General features: G+C 40.3%; 1 protein-coding gene across 1 annotated transcript in view; it reads left to right on the top strand.

Moving 5' to 3' along the window:
* TRDN (triadin) overlaps positions 1–24,146 on the top strand; it is a gene marked incomplete at its 3' end in the record, with an annotated part of 647,190 nt that overhangs the window by 441,403 nt on the left and 181,641 nt on the right. Inside the window, exon 26 of the mRNA XM_082250910.1 lies at positions 10,202–10,237. Within this exon, the coding sequence (XP_082107036.1) occupies positions 10,202–10,237 (36 nt within the window). The remainder of the gene's footprint in view (positions 1–10,201; positions 10,238–24,146) is intronic.

Below are 24,146 nucleotides of genomic sequence, written 5' to 3'. Positions count from 1 at the left end.
AGGAAATAGGGTTTTTTTATTTCAATAAATTTTTATTGGTATAACAACAATACAAAGAATACATCGTCTGAATAACATTTGTGTCTACAACAATCGTAGAAACGTAAATAACCGGTACTTTACAAATCACAGAATACCCCTATCACATTAAATAAATGGGGCACAGTGGGAGTATCTAGCAAGGGATACCCAACCTTTAGGCTAAACAAAGGAGAATATTCGACCACCCCCTAAGGTGAGACCCGTCCGCGCACCCCTATTGGGAACCAGCTGTGCGCAGGGAGGGGACCCCCCCAGGTAGGAGGTCTTGTATGAGAAAAAGGTATTTAGAAGCCACTAATCATCCCACCACCCTATAGCGGCTATCTGCAGGTCTAAACCTAAGCTAAGGTTATGTAGTACCCGCCAATGATCAATTGCTATAAAATAAATTAGTAATGATATCAACAATTATTAATTGTTAACGTCCAAACATTGAGTAACCAGAAGAAGGAAGAGAGAAAGGAGAAAGGAGAGGGAGAGAATAGGAAAAGAAGGGAGAAAGGAAAGGGGAACATTGACCAAGGGTGACCATCCCTCAAAGAAGCTGCCTAGAGAAAAAGTAAAGCAATACGATCAGTAGAGCGGGACCTTCACGTAAGCTGCCCACGGCTCCCATGTAGATTCAAACCTAGCTGAAGAATCTTCCAGCACACTAACCAGCTTTTCTTGGGTCATAATCCAGGAGATTTTCCGTTTAGCTCTAGAGAAGGACACCGAAGGGCATTTCCAGGCCCCCGCTATGGTTAATTTGGCTCCCGTCAAAATAAAGTGAATGAGGCGATGGTTAGATTTACTTGCTGTAAAATTCTGCACATTCAATAAGGCTATAGAAGGGTCTTGTGGCAGAGCCACACCCGTTAACTTGCGGATAACATTGAAGACCTTATTCCAAAAACCCCTAATTTTGGGGCACAACCACCAAACATGTAACATATCACCCACCATGCTGCAACCTCGAAAGCACAGAGAAGAGGTCGAGGGAAACATTCGTGATAACCGAGAGGGGACCAAATACCACCTCATTAGAACTTTCAAGTTGGCCTCAACCAATGCTACATTAAGTATACCACGGGATGCTCTGGTGGAAGCCCGGTACCATTCTTCCACAGACCATTCGCTTGCTAGATCAGTCTCCCATGCCTCCATATAGGCCGTCTTTGAGGACTGTGAGGTCAGTGAATTATAGATGACCGTAATTCCACCCTTCCTTTCCGTTAACTCACCGCACCAAGCTTCATAAGGGGAAACAGTAGGGGGAATGGGTTTAGTCGTCCATAGGGAATGCAAAAAATGTTTTAGTTGGATGAACCTAAAATGTTCAGATTTTGTCATTTTCAATTTGGTTTTGCAATATGTATCCGTGATGGGGCTCGAGTGTGTAAAAAAAATGTCCTATCCTGTAGAGACCCTTATCTAACCACCACTTGAAAGCCTGAATGTTCTCGCCCGGTGGAAACAATGGGTTTCGGAAAATATGTGCCAATGGTTTAATGGGTGAGACTAGAGCCGGATGTGTTCTAAGAGAGTCCCATAGTTGAATAGAATGTGAAAGGGTAGGGGAAAGTATAGGAGGTCTTTGCCTAGGTGGGCACCAAAGGAGGAAGTCCAGGGTGTTCAGGGGGACTGCCTGACGCTCAATATTAACCCAGTCTGGTATATCCGAGCGCTTATAAATTTCCGAGGTCTGGGCTGAGCGCGCAGCCTGGAAATACCTCCACAAGTTAGGCACCCCCAATCCACCCTGTTTCCTGGAACGGAACAATACCTTGTGATAAAGCCTATAACCCTTATTTCCCCACATAAATTTGGTGAGTCTAGACTGTACTCTCAGTAGAAAACGCTTGGGAAGTGGGATAGGGAGTGAGCGAAAATAGTATAAAATTTGGGGCAGAAGGGTCATCTTTATTGAATGAATCCTCCCCAGCCAGGAGATACGCAGATGTTTCCAGCCATCGAGTTTGGATACTATGTGTTTGACCAGGCCAGGGTAATTAGCTCCAAACAAGCGGTCCACGGAAGGTGTCAATTTCAATACCCAAGTACGGGATGGAGGATTCCGCCCAAGAGAATTTGAAATTGGACTGGAGATTGATGACCTCCGACTGAGGGAGATTAATATTCAGAGCCATTGATTTTGTGAAATTGATTCTCAAGCCCGAGGCCCTAGAGAAGGCCTCAAGGGTCCGGCAGACATTTGGTAAGGAGACCTATGGATTCGTCAAAAATAAAAGCAAGTCATCCGCAAATAATGCACATTTATGGGTATTCGGCCCCCTTGGATGTCCGGGTGATCCCTGATCGATATAGCCAAAGACTCAATCGCAATGGCAAAAAGCAGGGGTGATAGAGGGCACCCCTGCCTAGTGCCGCTTGAGACCGAGAGTGGTGTCGAGTAATGGCCCTGTTATTTTATTCGAGCCTCCGGTTTGGAGTACAGAGCTCCAATGACATTTAGAAAGGTAGGACCAAACCCCCATCTCCGTAGCAGTTCAAACAGGTATGTCCAAGATATGGAGTCAAAGGCTTTTTGTAAGTCCAATGATAGCAGGAAGCCCTTCTGTGGAGCACCCCCATCCCAATTAGCTTGCAGGAGGGACACTATGTCAATTGCTCTACGAATCTGATCCGAGCCTTTGCGCAAGGCGTTAAAAAATGCCGCCAGATGAGGGGCTAAAGTCGGTGCAAAAGTTTTGTAATATATATTGGAAAAACCATCCGGTCCCGGTGCAGAGTTCGGTTTAGATTTTTTAATGGTCCAAACAATCTCATCTTCAGAAAAGGGATTTTCGAGTTCTGAGCGGTGCTGGTCGCTAAGTTGAGGAAGAGACAATGAGGAGAGAAAAGACTGTACCTCCTCCATAGAAGGTGATGAGCTAGGATTGTAGAGACCATCAAAAATTTTTTGGAAAGCCTGCATTATACGCTGTGGGTTCTGAGTCAGATTCCCTCCAGCTACTTTAATTTTAAGAAGCGCATAGAGACATTGTTTGGGATGGAGTCTGTGGGCGAGGTAAGAGCCTATTCTATCAGTTTGATGGTAAAATTTAGCCGAAGTCCATCGCAGGTGTTTTTCAGGCTTATTGGTCAGAGCTAGATTGAGCGAGAGTCTGGCTGCTCCAAGAGCTTCCGCTGATTGACTAGATGGGTTCTTTTTGTGTTTATCACTAAGTTCCCTAAATTCCCTATCAAGACGTTCCACGTCAGCTTTGTGTGCCTTAAGGGTGCGCGAAGAGATTTGGATTAGGACTCCTCTGATGGTGGCTTTATGCGCCGCCCAGAGAGTTTCCCGGGAGATTTCTTTAGTGTCATTCAGGCAAAAGTATTCTTGAATGGCCTTGTCAATTTCACTAACAGTACTGGGGTTACTGAGGAGAGACTCATTCAGTCTTCAAACATATTCATGAGAACGCTGCCCACCTCCCAACAGGTGCAGAAAGACCCCCGAATGGTCGGACCAGGGTGCATCCCGGATACAAGATCTGATTGCTAGTGGGACATGCGGCGAGGAAATAAAGATGTGGTCTATCCTAGCAAAAGAGTGATGGGGATGAGAGTAATGTGTGTAGTCCTTAACATTCGGATTAGTCTCCCTCCAAATGTCCACCAGACCCTGTTTAGCCAGAAGTTTACAAATACGGAGACTTTGCTTAGATGGAGCTAATTGTTGGCGAGACGGCGGTCTCTTTTTTGTCAAGACTCTGATCAAACGCAATGTTAGAGTCTCCCCCGAAAACAATCACCCCCTCCAACAGAGGGGACAGGGTGTCAAACATTGATTGAAAAAATTTAAAGTGGTTTCGGCTAGGAGCATAATAGGATACAAATGAATATAGGGTGCCCGCTATGTGACCCTTTACCAGAAGAAATCTACCTTCTGGATCGGGATGAGTGGATACCATAGAAAAGGGGCAGCTGCGAGAGAAAAGTATTGCAACCCCCCTCGTCTTGTTCTGGGCATTCGCTAGGTAGAAGGTAGGATATTTAGCGTGTAGGAAAGATGGTTTTTAATGTTGCGGAAAGAGAGTTTCCTGTAGTAATAGTATATCTATCCTCTGAGTGTGGAAGCTGTGCAGGACATTTCTACGCTTAGAAGGGGAATTTAGGCCTTGGGCATTTTGTGAGGCTAATCTAAGCTTAGGAGGACGAGTATCAGTTGAGAACATGGCAAATGGGAGACTGCTCTAGCAAAAATTGAACGGTCTTACCAGATGAGGAGGGTGATTCGGCTTCAGAAGGAGGATGATGCAGTACAGGCTCGAGTTTCCATGATGAGGTCACCCTGGTCAATGAAGAAGAAAAAGAGGGGTTAGAGAGAAGAAAGGAGTAGCAATATAAGACAAGTGCAAGAACGCCCCTACCGAAAGGGGTCGGAGGCAGGTAACAAGCCAACTGTTCTTGGGGCCAGCAAGTAAAAAGCCGGCTGGGAGTGCAGACAGACAAAACCACAAAGACAAGACAAACAAACAAAGACATACAACATAGATGGTCCCGAAGGACCAAAAATAGGTGAAAAAACCTTCCCCCTGAGGAGAGGGAATTTCCCATATTGGTAAGACTGGACCACCAGTAACCAATAATTGGGGGGAGAGGGGCATGATCACCGCCCCAGTGATCCGGATCCCCCAACATCAGCTTATTAAAACATGAACCCAATAACAACAAAAAAAGGGAAAAACATCATATAGATCCGACACTTTGACCACACTGGGAAATAATCAGGAAAGAGTCAGGCGAACAGGCAGAAATAACCGAGTCCAACCATAAAACATGGCAGTGACCCGTTTCCCAGTGATTCAAAGAGCTAGCACAAGGGGGCAAACGTAAAACCATAGAAATATATATTCAAATACATATGACCCAGTCCTTGTACAGCTAAAGAGGAAGAAAAACTATGTGGAACAAATTAGATAAAAGCACATAGATACTAGGAAAAGACACATCCAGCTGTTGTTCAGGAGATTTCCAGAGAACGTCCATGAAGAAGGTGAGGCCAGGAAGTAAGGAGAGGAGTCTCAGGGTGGGCGACCGTCCTTAGATTTCTTGGGCTTGGTCTGACGCCAGAGGGGGGACAATGGACTGGAAGGCTGTTGTCGCTTGGAGGAGCCGGAAGCCAAGGATGCAGGAGGAGATCCAGGGTCTTGAGAGATGAGATGCAGCTTGAGGAGTAGTTTCTTGCCTTTGTGAAAGGAAGAAAATGAATAGGATCTTTGCCTGAATTCAAACTTGAGGTTGAAGGGGAATAACCAGCGATATTTGATGTTGTGTTGGATTAAAGCAGCCAATAGGGGCTTAAATGATCTGCGACGTTGAATGGTGGCCGGGGATAAGTCAGTAAATATTTGAATAGGCACTGGAATGATAGGTTTTCACTGTTGCGAGCTTTGCGCATAACGTCCTCTTTCACTCCATAGTAGTGAGGTTTCACTAGAATGCCTCTAGGCAGACCATCCTGACGTGGGGATTGTAGGGCCCTGTGAGCTCTATCCAATTCCAATTTGTGTGGCGCAATATCCGGCAGTAGCCCCGTAATGATAGAGTGTACCACTGCTGGCACATCTTGAAAGGACTCAGGGACCCCCCTGATGCGAAAGTTATAGCGTCGACTGAGATTTTCCAGATCGTCAATTTTCAGGAGGGCTGAATCTAATTGATCATGTAGTTCCTGGAGACGATCGGTATTCTGGTTAGATTGGAGCATTGTGTGTTCAAGTTTAGTTTCTATGAATTCCATGCGTGTTCCAAGGTTAACAAGATCAGCCTTAATTTCCCCAGTTATTCTGGAGGCTGTATTAATGAGACCCCTGTCCAGCAAAGCAGCAAACTTGTTAAACATGGCCTCCATCTGAGCTTGAGGGCCTGGGGAGAAGTCAGGGTAAAAGGAATTGGAAGGGACTGCCCCTGCCTCCATGGGGGTCCCTGGTGTGACAGGCAGCATTCGGCCCAAAAGTGACTCCGTGGACGCTGGAGAGATTGACCCCCCCATGAGTGATACTCACTAGGGAGCCCCCCGCAGGATTTGCTGATAATCCAGGTTCCAGCTGTAGGGAGGATTGCTGAGGAGTGTCAGGACCCAGCAGCGCGGCATCCGCCATCTTGAGGATTTCAGTCAGGATTTCCGAGGATGAAAAGAGCACCGAGAGATCCCTGCGGACCGAGCCCGATGACATAGGGCTGTCCAGCAGACCTTCCCATACCAGATGATGCCAATGTCAGCACGCTACGATGTCGTGGAGCGGAGCGGGGATCCGGTGATTCCTGGGGCAGGACGGAGCTCCGGCTTCAAGCGGCCATCTTGGAGCTTCCGTGCATGCGCCTTCAGGAAATAGGGTTTTAATCCATGTCTCCACAAATTCTCCTGGATTCTTCCCCTCAGCCCTCTCCGGTAAGCCCACAAATCTGATATTATTGCGTATTAATCTGTTTTCTAGGTCATCAACTTTTTGATTAAGGTATGTTACTTGCTTTTCAGCTGCTAATATACAATTTGGCACTGGAGTGTAATTATCCTCTAATGAGGATATCCTTTTTTCAGCCTCTGCCATCCGCTCTCACACAGCCTGCAGATCATGGTGTATTAAACCAATATCCACTCTAATTTCCTCCATTTTACCAGTCAACATAGTATTACTTTCAGTTATAGCAGTCATAAGTTGAGAATGTACCTGTTCAAGTGAAAGTTTTGCTGGTTTCTCCGGCGGCATGTTGCTCTGTGTATTGCTGCTGCTTCATCCACTCCGTGTGTTTGGTGGGCTCCGACCTACTTCCTTCTTCTCGGTCCGCACAAACTCCTTCAAATGTTCTGTTGCCGCAGCGAGACGTTCCCTACTTGTCTCCTTACTCATATTGCCGGGTATGTATCGCAAGCTACCGCAATACTCGCATGGAGGTCCAGATCAAGGTGGGTATCAAGATGCTCCGCATGGAGCTCGAGTGGAGGTCTGCAGAGCTCCAATCACATGCAGCCGGCCATCTTGCTGGCTAGCCACGACCTATCTCCTCCTTCTTTGTCCTGTACGGGAGTCACTTTGGGTCGGGGGTGACCAGGAAACTGGGGATCACTGGGGATATGGTTTGGATGGCTCTAAATGGGACAGTGATATTCAGGAATGATGTCTCTCTTGAAATATGAAGATTTTATTCCCTGTACATTGTGAGGTCCATGACCAGGAAGTACAAATCCTTATATGGGCATTCCAGGAAGTTCAATGTGGAGACAGACTGTCTATTGCTTAACGATGTTGCTTTTGTCTGAATAAGTAAATTGTGATATTCTTGTCTGAGGTGGCTTTCCATTCACCTATTGTTAAGTGTGCTAATGAACTCACCTGTTGTCTGCTAAGGGATGTATTGACACTAAGAGTAATGTGTATTGGGGGCTCATTATGTAACAATTTTGTGATGTTGGGGGCTGGATTTGGGTCATTGTTCATGTAGTGACTGCATTACTTCGAACGTGTATATAAAGCGTGTATTCCTTTTCAATAAACTGTCTGTTTCCTGCTTGACCCTCAATACAGAGCCTTGTCTCGTACTTGGGGGGGGGGGGGGATTATTCATATGGGTTTCTTGTTCGGCTGAGTGGAGTGTCCGTAAGCTGCCTTTGTGTTTGGGAATGAAATGTCCTAAATGACTGTAACCCCTTTCATACCCGGGGTGTCGTTACAGACCTCAAACAGATATTATAGGAAATGGAGTCAAAGGCTTTATGGGGGTCCAATGACAGTAAAAAGCATTTTTGAGTGCCCCCCCCCCCCATCCCATTGGGATTGTAGAAGGGAAACAATGTCAATGGCTTTACGAGTCTGGTCCTGTCCTTGCCTTCCCGGGATAAATCCCACTTGGTCCTTATGTATATATGACGCGATGAAGGAAGCCATGCGGTCAGCCAAAATTTTCGTTAAGAGTTTAAGGTCATTATTGAAAAGTGAGATTGGATGGTAATTATTTACCAGGCTCAGATCCTTTCCCGGTTTGGGCAAAACAGAGATAAAGGCAGAATTAAGTGTCTTATCGAGAGGTAAGCCGGACTTTAAAGTGTTAAAGAATTTAGTGAGGTAGGGAGCCAATGTGACAGCATAAGTTTTGTAATATATGTTGGAAAAACCATCTGGGCCTGGAGCAGAGTTTGTCTTGGACTTTTTAATTGCCATAATGACTTCCTCAACCGTGAATGGTTGTTCTAGTTCTGAGCGGTGGGCATCAGTAAGCTTGGGGAGAGAGACGGAGGAGAGAAATTAGTTCACATCCGAGGAGGAAGGGGATGAGGAGGGATTATATAAATTTTGGTAAAAGTCCCTGAATGTTTGTAAAATGCGCAGAGGGTTCTGAGCTAGAATGCCTCCATCAACTTTGAGCTTTGGTAGAACATATGTACGGTGTTTGGGATGTAACCTGTAAGCTAAAGCATTGCCTATTCTATCCTTCTGTTGGTAGAATTTAGCCGAGGACCACCGCAGGTTCTTTTCGGCATTTGTGAGAGCAAGGTTGAGGGAAAGTATAACTGCACCCAATGTCTGCCGACTGTCTGGATGGGTTCAGCTTGTGTTTTCTGCTGAGGTCTTGAAACTCTTTTTCAAGTCTCTCAACATCAGCCTTTTTTGCCTTGAGAGTGCGGGAAGAAATCTGGATCAGAACTCCTCTGATTGTGGCTTTGTGTGCTGCCCACAGAGTTTCCGGAGAAATCTTCTGCGAGTCATTCAGTGAAAAATATCCCTGGATAGCCTTCTCAATTTCATTAACGAGCTACGAGCTACACTCTAACTCTAAACTGGTAACCGTTAAAAAATTTTAAAGCGTCGCCTAAAATTTATTGAGCATAGTTTGTCGTCTTCCCACGGGTGTGCACAATTTTACACCATAACATGTTGGGTATCTATTTACTCAGCATGACATCATCTTTCAGAATATATAAAAAATGGGCTAACTTTACTGTTTAGTTTTTTTTTTAAATGCAGTGAAATGTGATTTTTCATAATTTTTCCCAAAAAATGGCGCGTTAAAGACCGCTGCGCAAATACCGCGTGACAAAAAATATTGCAATGACTGCCATTTTATTCTCCAGAGTCTTTGCTAAAAATATATATATATATATATATATATATATATATATATATATATATATATATATATATATAATGTTTGGGGGTTCTAAGTAGTTTTCTAGGAAAAAATACTGATTTTAACTTGTAAACAAAAAGTGTCTGAAATAGGCCTGGGGCTTAAGTGGTTAAAAGACCCCGGGCATTATGTGTCTTATGAAGGCAGCCAGAAAAAAAAACCCTGCCAGAAGGCACACAATGTCTGGAGACATTTCGTGAAGGTAGGTACTTTGTAACCATGGAGGCAATAAAAAATAACAAACAACATATGCAATGGAGTATACAGAAGAGTTCCAGATGTTGTCCATTTAGGATAAGCCAGGAACATAATTGGGATAACTCAGTTGTATGCAGTACAACCCACAGCTTCAAAAAGTCCCTGCTGCTTAAACATGCTGTTGAGTGATCCTTAGTGCTAACTCAACTGCAGCTCCTAAAGCAGAGTTATTGTCAAAGAAGGTCTTGTAGGGTTACCTTTTGGGCAAGCAGTCTGTTACGTGAATTTCTCGAGAAAGAGAACTCATAAACTCAACCTGTAGGACATTTTGTGACAATAAAGAATGCACCCACAAAGATTACTTATAGACAGAACGTTGATTTTATTTTCAAAAAGAGAAGAGAACTGAACAGTTGAATTTAGCAGACTTATTTAAAAAAACATTTATTTTCCTTGAACTGTTAAATAAAAAAAATAAAAAAAATATTGAAAAAATTTATTTTTTTTCACAAATCCTTTAGTAAAGAGAACACATATTCAACATGTCTTGCGTTGGAATTTTATTTCATAATACAGATCAATGATTTCTGTTCCCTGATGGTGCCAGGCCTTTGCAGTTCTTAAGCTTTGATACACAATTTAAAAATAATTTGCTTTTCATTTCTTCAATGTTCCATTATAGAGTTCTCTTCAGCATTGTTATTGACTGCATTTTGACAGTGATTTTTTTTTTAGGCTCAACCCTGTGTATTGCTCGTACTGTTGTTATCATTTTAAATAAATTAATTTAACTGCTTTGAACAAATAACACGTAAATCAATATATGTATTCATTTTATTTGTAGATAAACTGGAAGTTGCTGCTCCCAAGCAAGAAAAAAGTAAGTTTTGTTATTTTCCATTTTGCTAAGTTTTATGAAACATGCTAATTTCAAAATGATTCAGCTTATTTTTAGAAACTTACATTTTTGATACTCTAAGGAAAATAAATGAAGACTTTTTGGGCTTTGGTAACCACACCACCTTTGTTTCTATTTTATTTTTTCTTTATTTCATTTATTTAATTGACCTTGTGTTTTGTTGGTTTTCTTATACAGGGAAATTATTTATATAAACAATGCCTGTCATAATGTGCAAAACAACATACATAAAACGTATTTGAAAGTTAAGATTTTATATATTTTTTTAAAAACTTAACATTTCTCTAAAGGCAAAATGTTTGGATAGAGTAGGGAATGGTAAATATCCCTGTAAGGCTTGTTACTATTGCTATCTGTGCCCCTTTGGGAATATTTCACTAGTATATAGTGTCATAGTAAATTTCAAGAAGGAAAATTCCCTCTTAGACAGATGTCACTGGAACAAGTGTCCACAAAGGCAAACTCCTCTCTCTACACCTGTTTTGGTGGCAACTAAAAAAATTAATGGTGGAAAACCCAAACCGTATCCCTAGTGGTCACATGTTGAACATGTTTCTGAATTATTGCACATGTGACAATTTCTCATGTAGTTAAAACTGCAGCTTCAATACAACAGTATTTGAAACACAGGTACTTAGTTATGTTATGTATGCACTTTATATGTGTCTGTACAGCCAAATATGACCTATGTAAAGATTATCTGGGTCATAATTCTTGGCACTTTCATACATAGGTGCCACAGGGTTTAAATAAATAACAAAAAATAATAAATGATTGGCTTTTACTAACATGATGAGTAAATCTATCCATGTCTTACTGCTTCAGATTCAGAGAACATTAGCAGTACATCCCACTGAAGTCTAAGGGGTGCAAATATTGTTAGTACATTATGGCCTTTTTTGGGCTAAAAAGCAAGCTTTTGTAAAAGAAAAAGGCATGAGAAGCAGGGCACTGCAGTTATAGACATTGTGACATGGGGTTGTTATCTCTCGTGGTAGATGCAAAAATAGTAAGTTTATGCCATGCCAGAAGTACATTTCAGGCATTTTCCTGCCCACTGTTTAAAGAAAGCAAAAAGTTCACAAATACAAATCTTCCCATGCAGGGAGTTCTCACTATCAATAAGACAAAACAATATTCAAGCCTCCTTGCTCTCTTCATCAGGCCCTGTGGCTTGGGTCTTATACCTTGGTCTTCCAGGCCACCTAGTACCCTTCCAGCTCTGTGTTTTTCTTTTAGAGCTCCCAGCTGTTCCATCTCCCATAGACTCTCTCCCAGACTCCGGCCTCTGGCTTGGGGCATCTCTGACCCCCGGGTGAGTCCATACCTCCTGGCTTCTTTCTCTCTGACTCAGGCCTCTGGTTTGAGGAACCTCTGACCCCTGGGTTAGACCCTGTCTCTCAGCTTCTTTGCCTGTCCTGTCTATGACAGCACGGTGAAGGCGTGCACCTCTTGTCTCCCCTTGCAATCACTAATCCCTTCAAGAGGGTGGGGCACTGACCTCTAATCCTGATACTGCTAAAAGAACAGCACACACCTGTTCCATTAGTGGGCTTATTTGCTCAAAAACCTATCCCAGACTGCCTTATCACTTAGTGGCATGGCCTCAACCTGCCACTACATGTACCAATGCCAAAAATGGTTTTTACAAAAACACTGCTTCCTGCTTCAAGGGCAAGTTGAAGAAAAAACATTAATCCTTTATTTGATAAGTTTGGAGAATGCCTTAACCACCTCAGCTCCGGAAGATATTACCCCCTTCATAACCAGGCTATGGTAATTGTGTGGTCATGCAGCACTGCACCCAAACAAAATTTATAACATTTTTTAACACAAATAGAGCTTTATTTGGTGGTATTTGATCACCACTGGGTTTTATTTTTTGTAATATGAACTAAAAAAGACTGAAAATTGTGAAAAAAAAGTATATTTTCTTTTTTAAAACATAGCCAATAAAAAATTATTTAATAAATAAAATGTCTTAATAAATTTTGGCCAAAATGTATTTTGCTACATGTCTTTGATAGAAACAAATACAATAAGTGTATATTGATTGATTTACATGAAAGTTATAGTGTCTTCAAACTACGGTATATACTAGAATTTCTATTTATTTTTTTATACAACTAATGGCGTTGATGAGCAACTTACGTGACTGTGATAGTGTGGCAGGAAATCTGACACTAACTGATGCTGGGGAGAACTGACTAACTGCCACTGACATCACCAATGATATTATTACAGTGATCAGTTATAATACCATACACTGTACTAATTACACTGACTGGGAATGGGTTAAAGTGATTGTAAACGATAATCTTGTAAAACAGCCCATTCAGTTTAAAATTGAAACAGAAAGTAAAACATTTGTGTAAAGATTAAAAAAAAATGTTATAAATACCCTTTTCATAAGTGATCACATTCCCTCTGCTCCCTCTGTTCTCAGCTGCATAAGAGCTGGGGGAAAGTACAACACTACACTGAGCTGCTCAGTGAATGGCTGTGCAGAGGGGGGGGGGGCATGTCAGGAAAAGTCTAACCATTGGAGGAGAGCAGGCTGAGTTCCCAGCACAGCTAGAGAACTGACCATGGTGTGTTCTACTGCTTAGTGTGGTCAGTTTTTTTAATTGGAAAGCAGAGGGACTGAAAGGAACACCAGATATTTCACACAAAGAAAACAGGATACTTTTTCATACAAGTACATGGTACAACAGTCACATATCAGGAATATGAAATGCTGGGGCAAAAAACACTTTAACATCTAAAAAGACTGTATGCAAATTCACTGCATGCAAACTCACTGCAAAGTATATTCCCATGGGCAATAAAATTAAAAGGCTAAAAATAAAAACCTATGTGGCTCAAAATATAAAAAAGAAGGAAAACGATCATGGTTTAAATGTTACAAAGAATATACCAGAATATGTAAAAAAGGAAATCAAGGACACAAACATTTTAAAACGAAGCAGGTTGCAAAAGATAGGACAAACCCCCAAAAATTCTTCAAATATAGTAATAGTAAAAAGCATGTAGGCCCTTTACAAAATAATCTAGAGTGGGTGACTGGAGACAAACAGAAGGCAAATATCTTCTTCAGCTCTGTGTATACAAAGGAGCATGGGGGAGCTCATGGCCATATTGGGGATGGTATTGACACAGCCCCAAATGATCCACAATGGCTCAAAAGTGGTATGGTTTAGAAATATTTAGACAGAATAAAGGTAGATAAAGCTCCTGGACCAGATGACATCCACCCAAGGGTCCTAAAAGAATTGAACGCTGTAATTTTAAAGCCATTGTTTTTAGGTATTCTTTAATGACTGGAATAGTACCACTGGACTGGCATAGGGTCGACGTGGTGCCTATATTTAAAAAGGGATAAAAATCTTTACCGAGTAACTATAGACCTGTTAGTTTAACTTCTATAGTCGAAAAGATACTGAAGAGTTTAATAAAAGACCACATAGATGAGTTCTTGCTGGAACAAAATATGTTCAGTAACAGACAGCATGGATTCATGAAAGACAGAAGTTGTCAAATAAACTTGATTTTGTTTTGAGGAGGTAAGTAAAACCTTGGGCTGTGGATTTGGATTTTACAAAAGTGTTTGATACAGTTCCCCACACACGGCTGATGTGTAAGGTAAAGTCTACAGGTTTGGAAAGATCAGTTTGTAAATGGATAGAAAACTGACTAAAAGACTAAATTCAGAGAGTAGTGGTTCATGATTCTTACTCTGAATGGTCTAAGGTTGTCAGATGTGTACCCCAAGGTTCAGTGTCAGGATCCTTACTTTTTAACCACTTTCAGCCGAAGGACATCATATGACATCCTGGAATTTGAGTGGAGATATCTGAATGATGCCTGCAGCTGCAGGCATCATTCAGATATCATCTTTTGAAGCCGGCAATTCCCTTCACCATAACAACAATCATAGTGGCGGTTCAGCTGCTTGATCATTCTTACAGTTGAAGGGAGGGGACATTCCCCCTCCTGCTGCCTCCCGTGCCTCTACCAGCTTGCCTATGCAATTGGCAAGCCGGAGAAGGAATCCGCCGACCCAGGAAGTTCATCATAGAGAATACCGAGGACCATATGGTCCCCGGTAGTCTCTATGACTCTCAAAGGCTTGGTCGCGATGTTATGACATCACGTCCGGCCTCGCAGTTGTAAATACTGCCATGATCTCGTCTGGAAAGGCTGAGATTGTTTTCTTTTTTTTTTCTCTGTCTTTCCAGCCTAGAGGAGAGATGTTGGGACGTATAGACCCCACATCTCTCCATAAAGAAGACCTGTCATGCCATATTCTTATAACAAGGGATGTTTACATTCCTTGTAATAAGAATAAAAGTGATCCAAAAAAAAAAAAAGCAAGAGCAACAATTCTAGCCCAAGACCTCCTCTGTAACTCTAAACTGGTAACCTGTAAAACATTTTAAAACATTGCCTATGGAGATTTTTAAGTACCAAAGTTTGGTGCCATTCCATTAAATGTGTGCAATTTTAAAGCATGACATGTTAGGTATCTATATACTCAGCGTAACCTCATCTTTCCCATTATATAAAATAATTGGGCTAACTTTAGTGGGTTTTTTTTCATGAAACTTTTTTTTTTTTTTTGACATAAAGAGTTCCAACAACCGCAATTTTAATCCCTGGGGGCTCAGCTAAAAAAAACATATATAACGTTTGGGGATTCTGAGTCATTTTTTTAGCAAACAAATTGATGATTTTTAGGAGAGGAGTGCCAGAATAGGCCAGGTATAGAAGTGGTTAACATCTTCATAACAGATATAGGGTCTGGGATTAAAAGTACCATTTCAGTCTTTGCAGATAACACCAAGCTATGCAGTGGAATAATGTCCTTACTAGATGTCTCCAAATGACAAAAAAACCTCAATGTACTGTTTATTTGGGCAACTAGATGGCAAATTAAGTTTAATGTTGATAAATGTAAAGTTATGTACTTGGGGCCTAAGAATATGCATGCATCATACTTACTAATGGGGAGTACAACTGGGGGAATCAATGGAGGAGAAGAATCTTGGGGTTTTGGAAGATTATAAGCTTAATAATAGCATGCAATGCCAATCTGTGCTTTCCAAAGTGAGCAAAGTCCTTTCTTGTATTAAGAGAGGCATGGATTCCAGAGAAAGAGATATCATTTTGTCCCCATACAAATCATTAGTAAAAGCTGATCTGGAATATGCAGTTCAGTTTTAAGCACCAGTTATCAAAAATAATATTGGGGAATTGGAGAAAGTACAGAGAAGGGCAACCAAACTGATAAGAGCCATGAAGGTGTTCAGCTATGAGAATAGATTAGAGGATCTGAATTTTTTCTCTCTTGAGAAGAGGAGATTAAGGGGGGATATGATCAATATGTACACATACATTAGGTGTCCAAATAGTGAACTTGGTGTTGAGTTATTCACTTTAAGCTCATCACAGAGGACAAGGGGGTACTCTTTATATCTAGAGCAAAAGAGATATATTCTCCAAATATGGAAAAGTTTCTTCATAGTAAGAGCTGTGAAAATGTGGAATAGACTCCCTCAAGAGCTGTTTTTGGCCAGCTTAGTAGATTGCTATAAAAAAGGCCTGGATTATTTCCTAAATGTACATAATATAACTGGATACTAACATTTATAGGTAAAGTTGATCCAGGGAATATCCAATTGCCTCTCGGGGGGATAAGAGATTTTCCCCCTGCTGTAGCAAATTGGATCATGCTTTGCTGGGTTTTTTTGCCTTCCTCTGGATCAACTGTTGTGGGTATAGGATTGTGTATGAGGGATTGTATGATTTTTTTATTGGTTGAACTAGATATACTTGTATTTTTTTAACCTGATAAATGTATTTTTTTAACCTGACCAACTATGTAACTATCTAGGGCAACCAAGGGATTAAATGTGTGCCTAACTATGTGTAATGTGCGTATAGTGTGCTAATTTTACAAATTAATTGCTTTTCAGGAATGGGAAACACATAGATCATTCCCTTTGTATACAACTCTAAATTGAATGTCAACACAGAGCTCTGGGCTGTGAATGTAAACAGCCAATCAGCAGGTTCCAGTTGTGAATCCTTGGTGACAGGTTGATTGCACACAGCGGATGCTGGCCCGGGGGCTCGATTGGGTGCTCCCGATACCCAGGAGCAGGCAGCGATGTGCGGGTACATCGCTCTGCTTACAGCAGCCGTTCATCTGCAGTACATTGAGGGCAGGCAGTCTTTGAGTGGTTAAAGCTGTCAGTAGTGATAAGAAACAGTACGTTTTTCACAGACAATTGACAACGATGTAATTCAGCAGTGCAAATTGAGCTGTGGTGGAGTTGATTTTCTTTTTTTCCTTCTTAGCTTAACTTACATACAGAAGCAAAGTAGAATTGGCCAATGGAAGGGAAATTTTAATGAGCAAGACTAGGCCACAATGAACTAGAGACACAGGGTGCAGGCAGATATTTTATTCAAGAATGAAGAGCCTGCAGATGATAACACAAAGGGAAATTGGCCAGTGACTGAACAGTTTTATTCATTAAGAATAGGCATAACTGCCATGTGCCCAACTTTCAATTTTACTATTGATATCAGAGGGAGCAGTAAATGTAAGTGATATGATGCAAGTGGTTTAGGTATACAGGCGATCCCCGAGTTGCAAATATCTGACTTACAAACAACTCCTACTTACAAACGGAGGGAGACAACAGGAAGTGAGAAGAAATCTACCCCTAGCAAGGGAAATTCACTTCTGTAAGAGTTCTCATTGGAAAAAGGTGTCTCCACTGAATTTTTATCACTAATCCTTGTTTCCACAACAACCCAAAACTTTCAAAACCCAGTTGTCATAGGGATAGAAAGTGAAGTGATATCTTCTGAACAGGGATACAGACAGCAAAACAAATGGTACAGGGGGGTTAACTCTTCCCTATACTATCCACAAAACTTAAAAATTATTATTTTGGCTGGGGCTACACTTAAAAACTTTACCTGTTCCGACTTACAAACATATTTGACTTAAGAACAAACCTACAGTCCCTAACTTGTTTGTAACCTGGGGACCACCTGTACACTGTTTTTGCACTTCGTTTTTTTTTTCCCTTTCTAATGATGCAGTGGTGTAGATGTTTATCAAAAAGTTAATGCTGCACTTGAGCACCTCATACTAAACAGACCCTATCAACATAAAATAAAAGTTATAAAATGAATTATCCAGTCAGCTACTATGTAAATAACAATATACTGCTTGCACTGGTCATACCCCCTTATATTCCCCATCATATATATTTCATTTATGGATTAATTGGAGGTTTTTTCACTGGTTACAGTATACCACATGAGTATTTTACCACAGATTCACATCGTTTTCATATCAGATTGTTTATTCTTTAGTATTTATTTGCACAGCACTTTTTATATTTATTATCATAAAATAAAAGTCAATATACTTCCAAAAGAGATGGAAATGAAAAAATACCACCCCAAAATACTTTAAAAACAAGAGAAACCTTGTAGCTAAAACAGCAAAGGCTATAGTTTTCTAATGAGCTAGCAAACCGATCTAACACAGCATAAAACACATTTTATTTATAAAAAAAAACAACATGATAACAAATTGAACTCTTTTTTGTTAAGTAGAAAAAAAAAAAGCTTTGTATACAGCATGGATTCCACAGTGGGAAGAACACAGAAACTATGGCCAATGGTTCTGCAGATGAAGCAGTCACATTCTCCACTTTGAAGTGACAAACAGCCAGAGAGATGGTCAGGAGAGAAAGAATAACACATGCCCACACCTGTTTGAAGGCTCCTTTCAGGAGCTCCTTTGTAACAGCTGCTGGAGCTTTACAGGTCTGTGATTCCAACAACTTCCTGTATTGTGGGTTACTACAGCAACAAGTTTTAGGTGGATGTCCCCCTTTTTCAAACCTGGCAGTGTCGCAGAGCAATAATAGCTTTGTCAGCATTTTAACCAAAAATTATAATTTATGTTATTCAAAAATAAAACCATTGCATAAAAAAGTTGTGAAACATCCAAATTAAAAAAAAACAGCATCTGTTTTATGTTTTTATTCTTAGTCACACAGCAAATTTTATGAGACAGTCTTATTTGTAAATAACATTGTGTATAATGTTAGGCTCAAATGCTGACAAAGCTATATTATTGCCACTTTTTGGCACTCAGGGTAGTTAACAGGTCTGAATGTCTAGCACCCAAGCAGTTAATAAATCTCATCTATACAACTGTTCATCCAAAATTACACAAAGCCCTATGTCCTAGACCCCACCAGGCTCATGAAAGGGTGTTCAGTCCCAGAAACACATTGTTGTAGTAACCTACAATACAGGAAGGGAAAAGAGATACAGACCTGCAGGGCTCCAGCAGGTATCACAGTGGATCTCTTGCATGGAGCATTTAAATAGACACCGTCATGTGTTATTCTTTCCTCCTCTGCCTGTATCTCCAGCCTTTCTGTTACTGCAAAGTGGAGGATCTGACATCTTCACCTTCAGAACCTCTGGCCCTGGTTACTGAGCTGTGAAACCCAGATTGTGTACAAAGCTCCCTATCTACTTACCAATTTGTGTATGTAATCTGTTTTTTTTTTTTTATTAATAAAATGTGTGTTTTGCTGTGCCAGATCTGTGCACTTGTTTATTTATGTTTTGAGGTTGTTCATTGGGCATTGCCTGTGCTGGATGGAGAGCTGAAAAATGTATTGGTGACTGATGACAATCTTTTAGATCAATTTGTTTAGAAATACCTAGATAGACTGCTGAAGCATGGACTTAATGAGTGTTTTTTTTCTCTATATTCCTAGCACATTCAACCCTCTTCCTATGCAAGTTTTCCAGCATTACTTATCCTTTTCCCACAGCAACTTTACAATATACTGATATTATGACTGCTCTGAGACCACCCATTTATAGAGAATAGGCTGTTTTTTCTAAAAGTGGCGTTATTGGTCTTTTTAAACTTACTGGTCATTATTCAGAGGCTGTTAAATGTATTATGATTGCAAAAAAAAAAAGTGTGGTGCTTCGCACCTTAATTGGATAAACTAACTAGATTTGCTGAAATACATAAATTCTGTAAATCCAAGCCATGTCCCTAACTTTTGTTTCATCAATGTGCTTTAACCACTTGCCTACAGTGCACTTTCACCCCCCTTCCTGCCCAGACCAATTTTCAGCTTTCAGCACCGTCACACTTTAAATGACAATTGTGCGGTCATGCTACACTGTACCCATATGAAATTTTTACCATTTTTTTCACACAAATAGAGCTTTCTTTTGGTGGTATTTAATCACCTCTGGGTTTTTATTTCTTACAAAAAAAAAAAAGACAGAACATTTTGAAAAAAAAAGTTTTCTTATTTTCTGTGAGTAAATTTTGAAAATAAATAATTTTTCTCCTTCACTGATGTGCACTGATGAGACGGCACTGATGGGCACTGACGGGTGGCACTGATGGGCACTGACTGGTGACACTGATGAGCACTGATGGGCGGCACTCATGGACACTGATGGGCAGCACCATCAGTGCCTACAATCGGTGCCCATAGTGCTGCCAGTCAGTGCCTAGATGAGCAGGCACTGATGGGCACTGACTGACAGCATTATGGGCATTGATTGTGGGCACTGATGGCGGGCACTGTGGGCACTGATGGTGGGCAGTAATTGGCACTTTATTTACATTTTGTGTAATAAGGGCACTGATGATCAATGCCCTGATTACTTGTACTTGTCTCCCCTATAAGGAGGAGCCGCTGATCAGCTCTCCTCGCCTCACACTCTGACAGTGTGAGGCAAAGAGAGCCGAATAATGGCACTTCCTCATTTACATGTGACCAGCTGTGATTGGAGACACAGCCGATCACATGGGTAAAGAGTCATGTCATTGACTCTTTACCAAGATCAGTTAGATCAGTTAGACCTAGCAACATGGCGCGGCCACGAGAGAGAGAGGCTGTTCTGGTGTGCTGTCATATGACGGTAGCAAGTGGTTAAAGGAAACATATACTAATAGCAGCCATTGCTAACCTCTTCTTGTAAAAATTCTAGTTTCCTAGTGGGCATGCTGAATCACTGGCTTGAATTCATTGGGTTTGTTTAATAAAGCAGGATAATACAAGATATGGTGCAGCTATGCATGGTAGCCAATTAGCTTCTAACTTGTTCAATTAAGCCTTGGTAAAAAAAAAAACAAAAAAACTGGAAGCTGATAATATGCAGATCTGCACCAGATTTTTCACTCTGGTTTTAGTAAATCAAGCCCACTGTATCACTTGCATGAAAGTATTAAATCTATATGCAACCAGCTAACTTGAAGATTCAGAAAGAGGTCAGCAATTAAGAACAACATGTTTTTCCCAGTGCAGTCATAGCTTAAAGTGTGTTTCCATCAAAAGCTAAACATGAACCTTTAAATAGTTTAGATATGGTTAAGCAGTTTTAAAAATCATCATTCCCTCCACAAATGTGTCTTTTTTTCTGTTCCAATAACTCCAAAAACTTGACTTCTGTCTTCTTCCAGCTACTACTGATTTGCTTTTAATGGGAAATTCATTCAACTGTCTCAAAAGATGTGAAGAGAACTAAGAGAGAGGGACCTTTTAGGAAACAAGTGAAAAAATAGAACATGAGTTTAAATATTTAAGAGTTACTGGAAAAAGTCAGGCAGCTATAAGGAACACATATAGTTCTACAGTTAATCATGCTGGGTATATAGCTCAATGGGCTTTTAGTGGCAGTGTTGTAATGTCCCCAGGTCCTTTATCACAAGAAAGGATTGAATAATTATTGTCCAATTCGCATTACACATCAAAATTTCAAATTTCAAATTCATATAAAATGCAATTATTTTCGCTTAGACAGTCTTTTTAATTTGGGGTATAATTATTGACCTGTGAATGGAAGCTTGGCCATTGAAATCATCAGCTGTTGCTGCTCAGCTTAGGAATAGAGTGACTGCAAAAATAAGTTCCTTTCTTCTTCTAAATCTTCTTTGCCAAAATTATGCGTTTGTGTCTCAATAAAGAAAAGAAAATTGCACGTCATGTAAATTAGGGCTCAAATAACAACATCCTTAAGACTGATCATTGTAATTAAACAACAGGTCTGTGCACTTATTAAGATGCCCACCACAAGCCATTGCTCCTGCTGTCATTAGAGAAATCATTGGCTAAAGGCACAGATCCAATTGGAGGGGTTATGTGCCATATGTTTACTGTTGTGACCAATCAAAGCGATTGCAGGTGTAAAAAAAACTAGTACTGGTCAATGAGCCCTCACCTTACTCTCACAATGCAAAAAGGGGAAAAGGAGGATAATAAATGAATGCATTAATTGCATCCTCCTATTTATGCAGGGATGGCTGTGATCATAGATGGATGGGTAGTGGGAGGGGACGTTTCAAAATGTCACTGTCCACCAATGATTGTGGGATATTTTGAAAGTGAAACTGACTACCTATCATGGGTAGTAGAGGTTTTAAATTGCCATTGACCACCAATGAGTGTGGGATTGTTTTAGGGAGGGGTTTAAAGTGTTTCTTCATGACATCCATAACATCTAACATCATGCAATTTTATCCTACAGGGAATTCTCACCAATAAAGGAAGATTAGCGCTTGGCTTTAGTATATGACTTTTAAAGGCCAAACACACCTTAATTTATTTTTAATCACCTCAGTACCAGCAAGTTTATTTATTTAAAAAAAAAACTGTGGCAAAAAATGAGATCACCTTAAGAGGTCCACTTTCAAAAAGGGTGAATTTTAGAGGTGTTGGTACTGTCCTGGCATTTACATTTCATATGTTTTATACCAAGTGAAACTGTTTTTTATTTATTTTTTTTAAGTTTATTTTACCTTTATAAGGTAAGGCAATATAAAAACCACAGTGATTATGAGGAAAAAACCCCAAAAGAAAGTTAATTTGCAACTAAAATGATATATAATTAGTTTGGGCACAGTGTTGCATTACAGAGTAAATGTCTGTCAAACCATTACAGCATTAAAAACTGGAAAACGACCTGGATAAGAAGAGGTTGTAACATGCCAGTTTTTAAGTGCTTAATTAAGTTAATCACTTGAAAAAAATACACACCACCTGAAGATTTTTTTTCACCTGTCTTTCATTTTTTTAAAACCATGACATACAGTAGCTCCTTTAGAAAAATTCTAAGTCATAATTATCCCCTAGAATTTGTGAGTTTACCTTATCATTCAATGTTATGGAGTACTACTCTGTACAACATTAAAAGGGACCATTTATATCACCTAGAAAATTCCTTAGTTTACAGAACTTGTCATAGCTCCTACAACTAAAGAAGAAATTCCAAAATTAATTACAGTTAATACAGCATATAATCACTCTTTTAATGGGCTTGTTTATAGATAAAATTAGTACATGATTCACTTCATGGCTGCATAGCACCATCTCCTGGCAGCCAATTTTTCTTTCAGTATTGCTACATGGTTTATCAAATCTATATGGCATCACTGAAAGACTGTAGCAAGTTAATATACAAACTTTATTTAATAAAAATTATGTGGAACATTGTTCCTTTTAAACAAGATATGATAAAACTCCAGGAAGGTTGACATCTCCTTGTTCTGTTATTTACTTGTCCTATGGCTCTTAAACTACTAAAGACTTATAATTGGGCAATTTCTTTACATGGCTTGTTTTGTTTTTAGAGCATGTATTTTCTTTCGTATAGTGCTTATAATTATATACATATATTTTATCATCTTGAAAGGTTAGTAAGTAAAATAATTGCATGCATTTAGTAAAGTACCAACAATTCTCATTGCATTTAACTTTGGAGGAGTGTTGTTACTAGGCAATTAGGTAACATATTGTAATCAATGAGATTTAAAGTGTGGGGAAAATAGCAAAAAAAAAAAAAAAATACCATAGCATATACAATTGCTACACAAGCCATACAGTAACTGAATGTCATTAACCACTTAAGCCCTGGAGGATTTGGCTGCTCAAAGACCAGGGCCTATTTTGCGATTCGGCACTGTGTGACTTTAACGGACAATTGCGCAGTGCGATGCTGTACCAAAATGAAATTGACGTCCTTTTTTCCCCACAAACAGGGCTTTCTTTTGGTGGTATGTGATCATCTGTGCAATTTTTATTTTTTTGCGCTATAAACAAAAAAACAGCGTCAACTTTGAAAAAATAACAATATTTTTTAAATTTTTTTATATGAAATTCCCGCCCCAAAAAAATGTAGAAAATCTAAAGTTTTTAACATTTTAGGTCAATTTGTTTTCTGCTACATATTTTTGGTAAAAAAAATTACAATAAGCGTATTTTGATTGGTTTGTGCAAAAGTTATTGTGTTTACTAACTAAGGGAAAGATTTATGTAATTTTTATTGTTTTTTTCTAAACTAGTAATGGCGGTGATCTGCGATTTTTTTTTGCGGGACTGCGACATCTCGGCGGACAGATCGGACCCCTGACTAACATTTTTGACACTTTTGGGGGTACCAGTGACATTACTACAGTAATCAGTGCTATACATATGCACTGTTACTGTAAAAATTACACTGGCAGGGAAGGGGTTAACTTTATTAGAGATCCAGGGGTTAAGTGTGTCCCTAGGGGCGTGCTTCTAACTGTCAAGGGGTGTGGCTTTTGATGTAACCACAGAGACATACGATCCTACATAGCAGGATCGTATGATCTCTGCAGTTACACCAGGGAGAATGACAGGCGGCTTTGTTTACATCAACCGCCTGCCTTTCTCCCTCTCCAGCGGGAGATCAAGAGTGACCGGCGGACATCAGAGCTGCCGGTCACTCACGCGGGGATCCCTGTGAACAAACGGGGATTAGAACCATTAGATTA

This window comes from Pelophylax lessonae (assembly GCF_965119305.1).
Source record: "Pelophylax lessonae genome assembly, chromosome: 3".
Lineage (NCBI taxonomy): Eukaryota > Metazoa > Chordata > Amphibia > Anura > Ranidae > Pelophylax > Pelophylax lessonae.
Note: the sequence above shows the minus strand (reverse complement) of the source record. Positions and strands in the feature narration are given on the sequence as shown.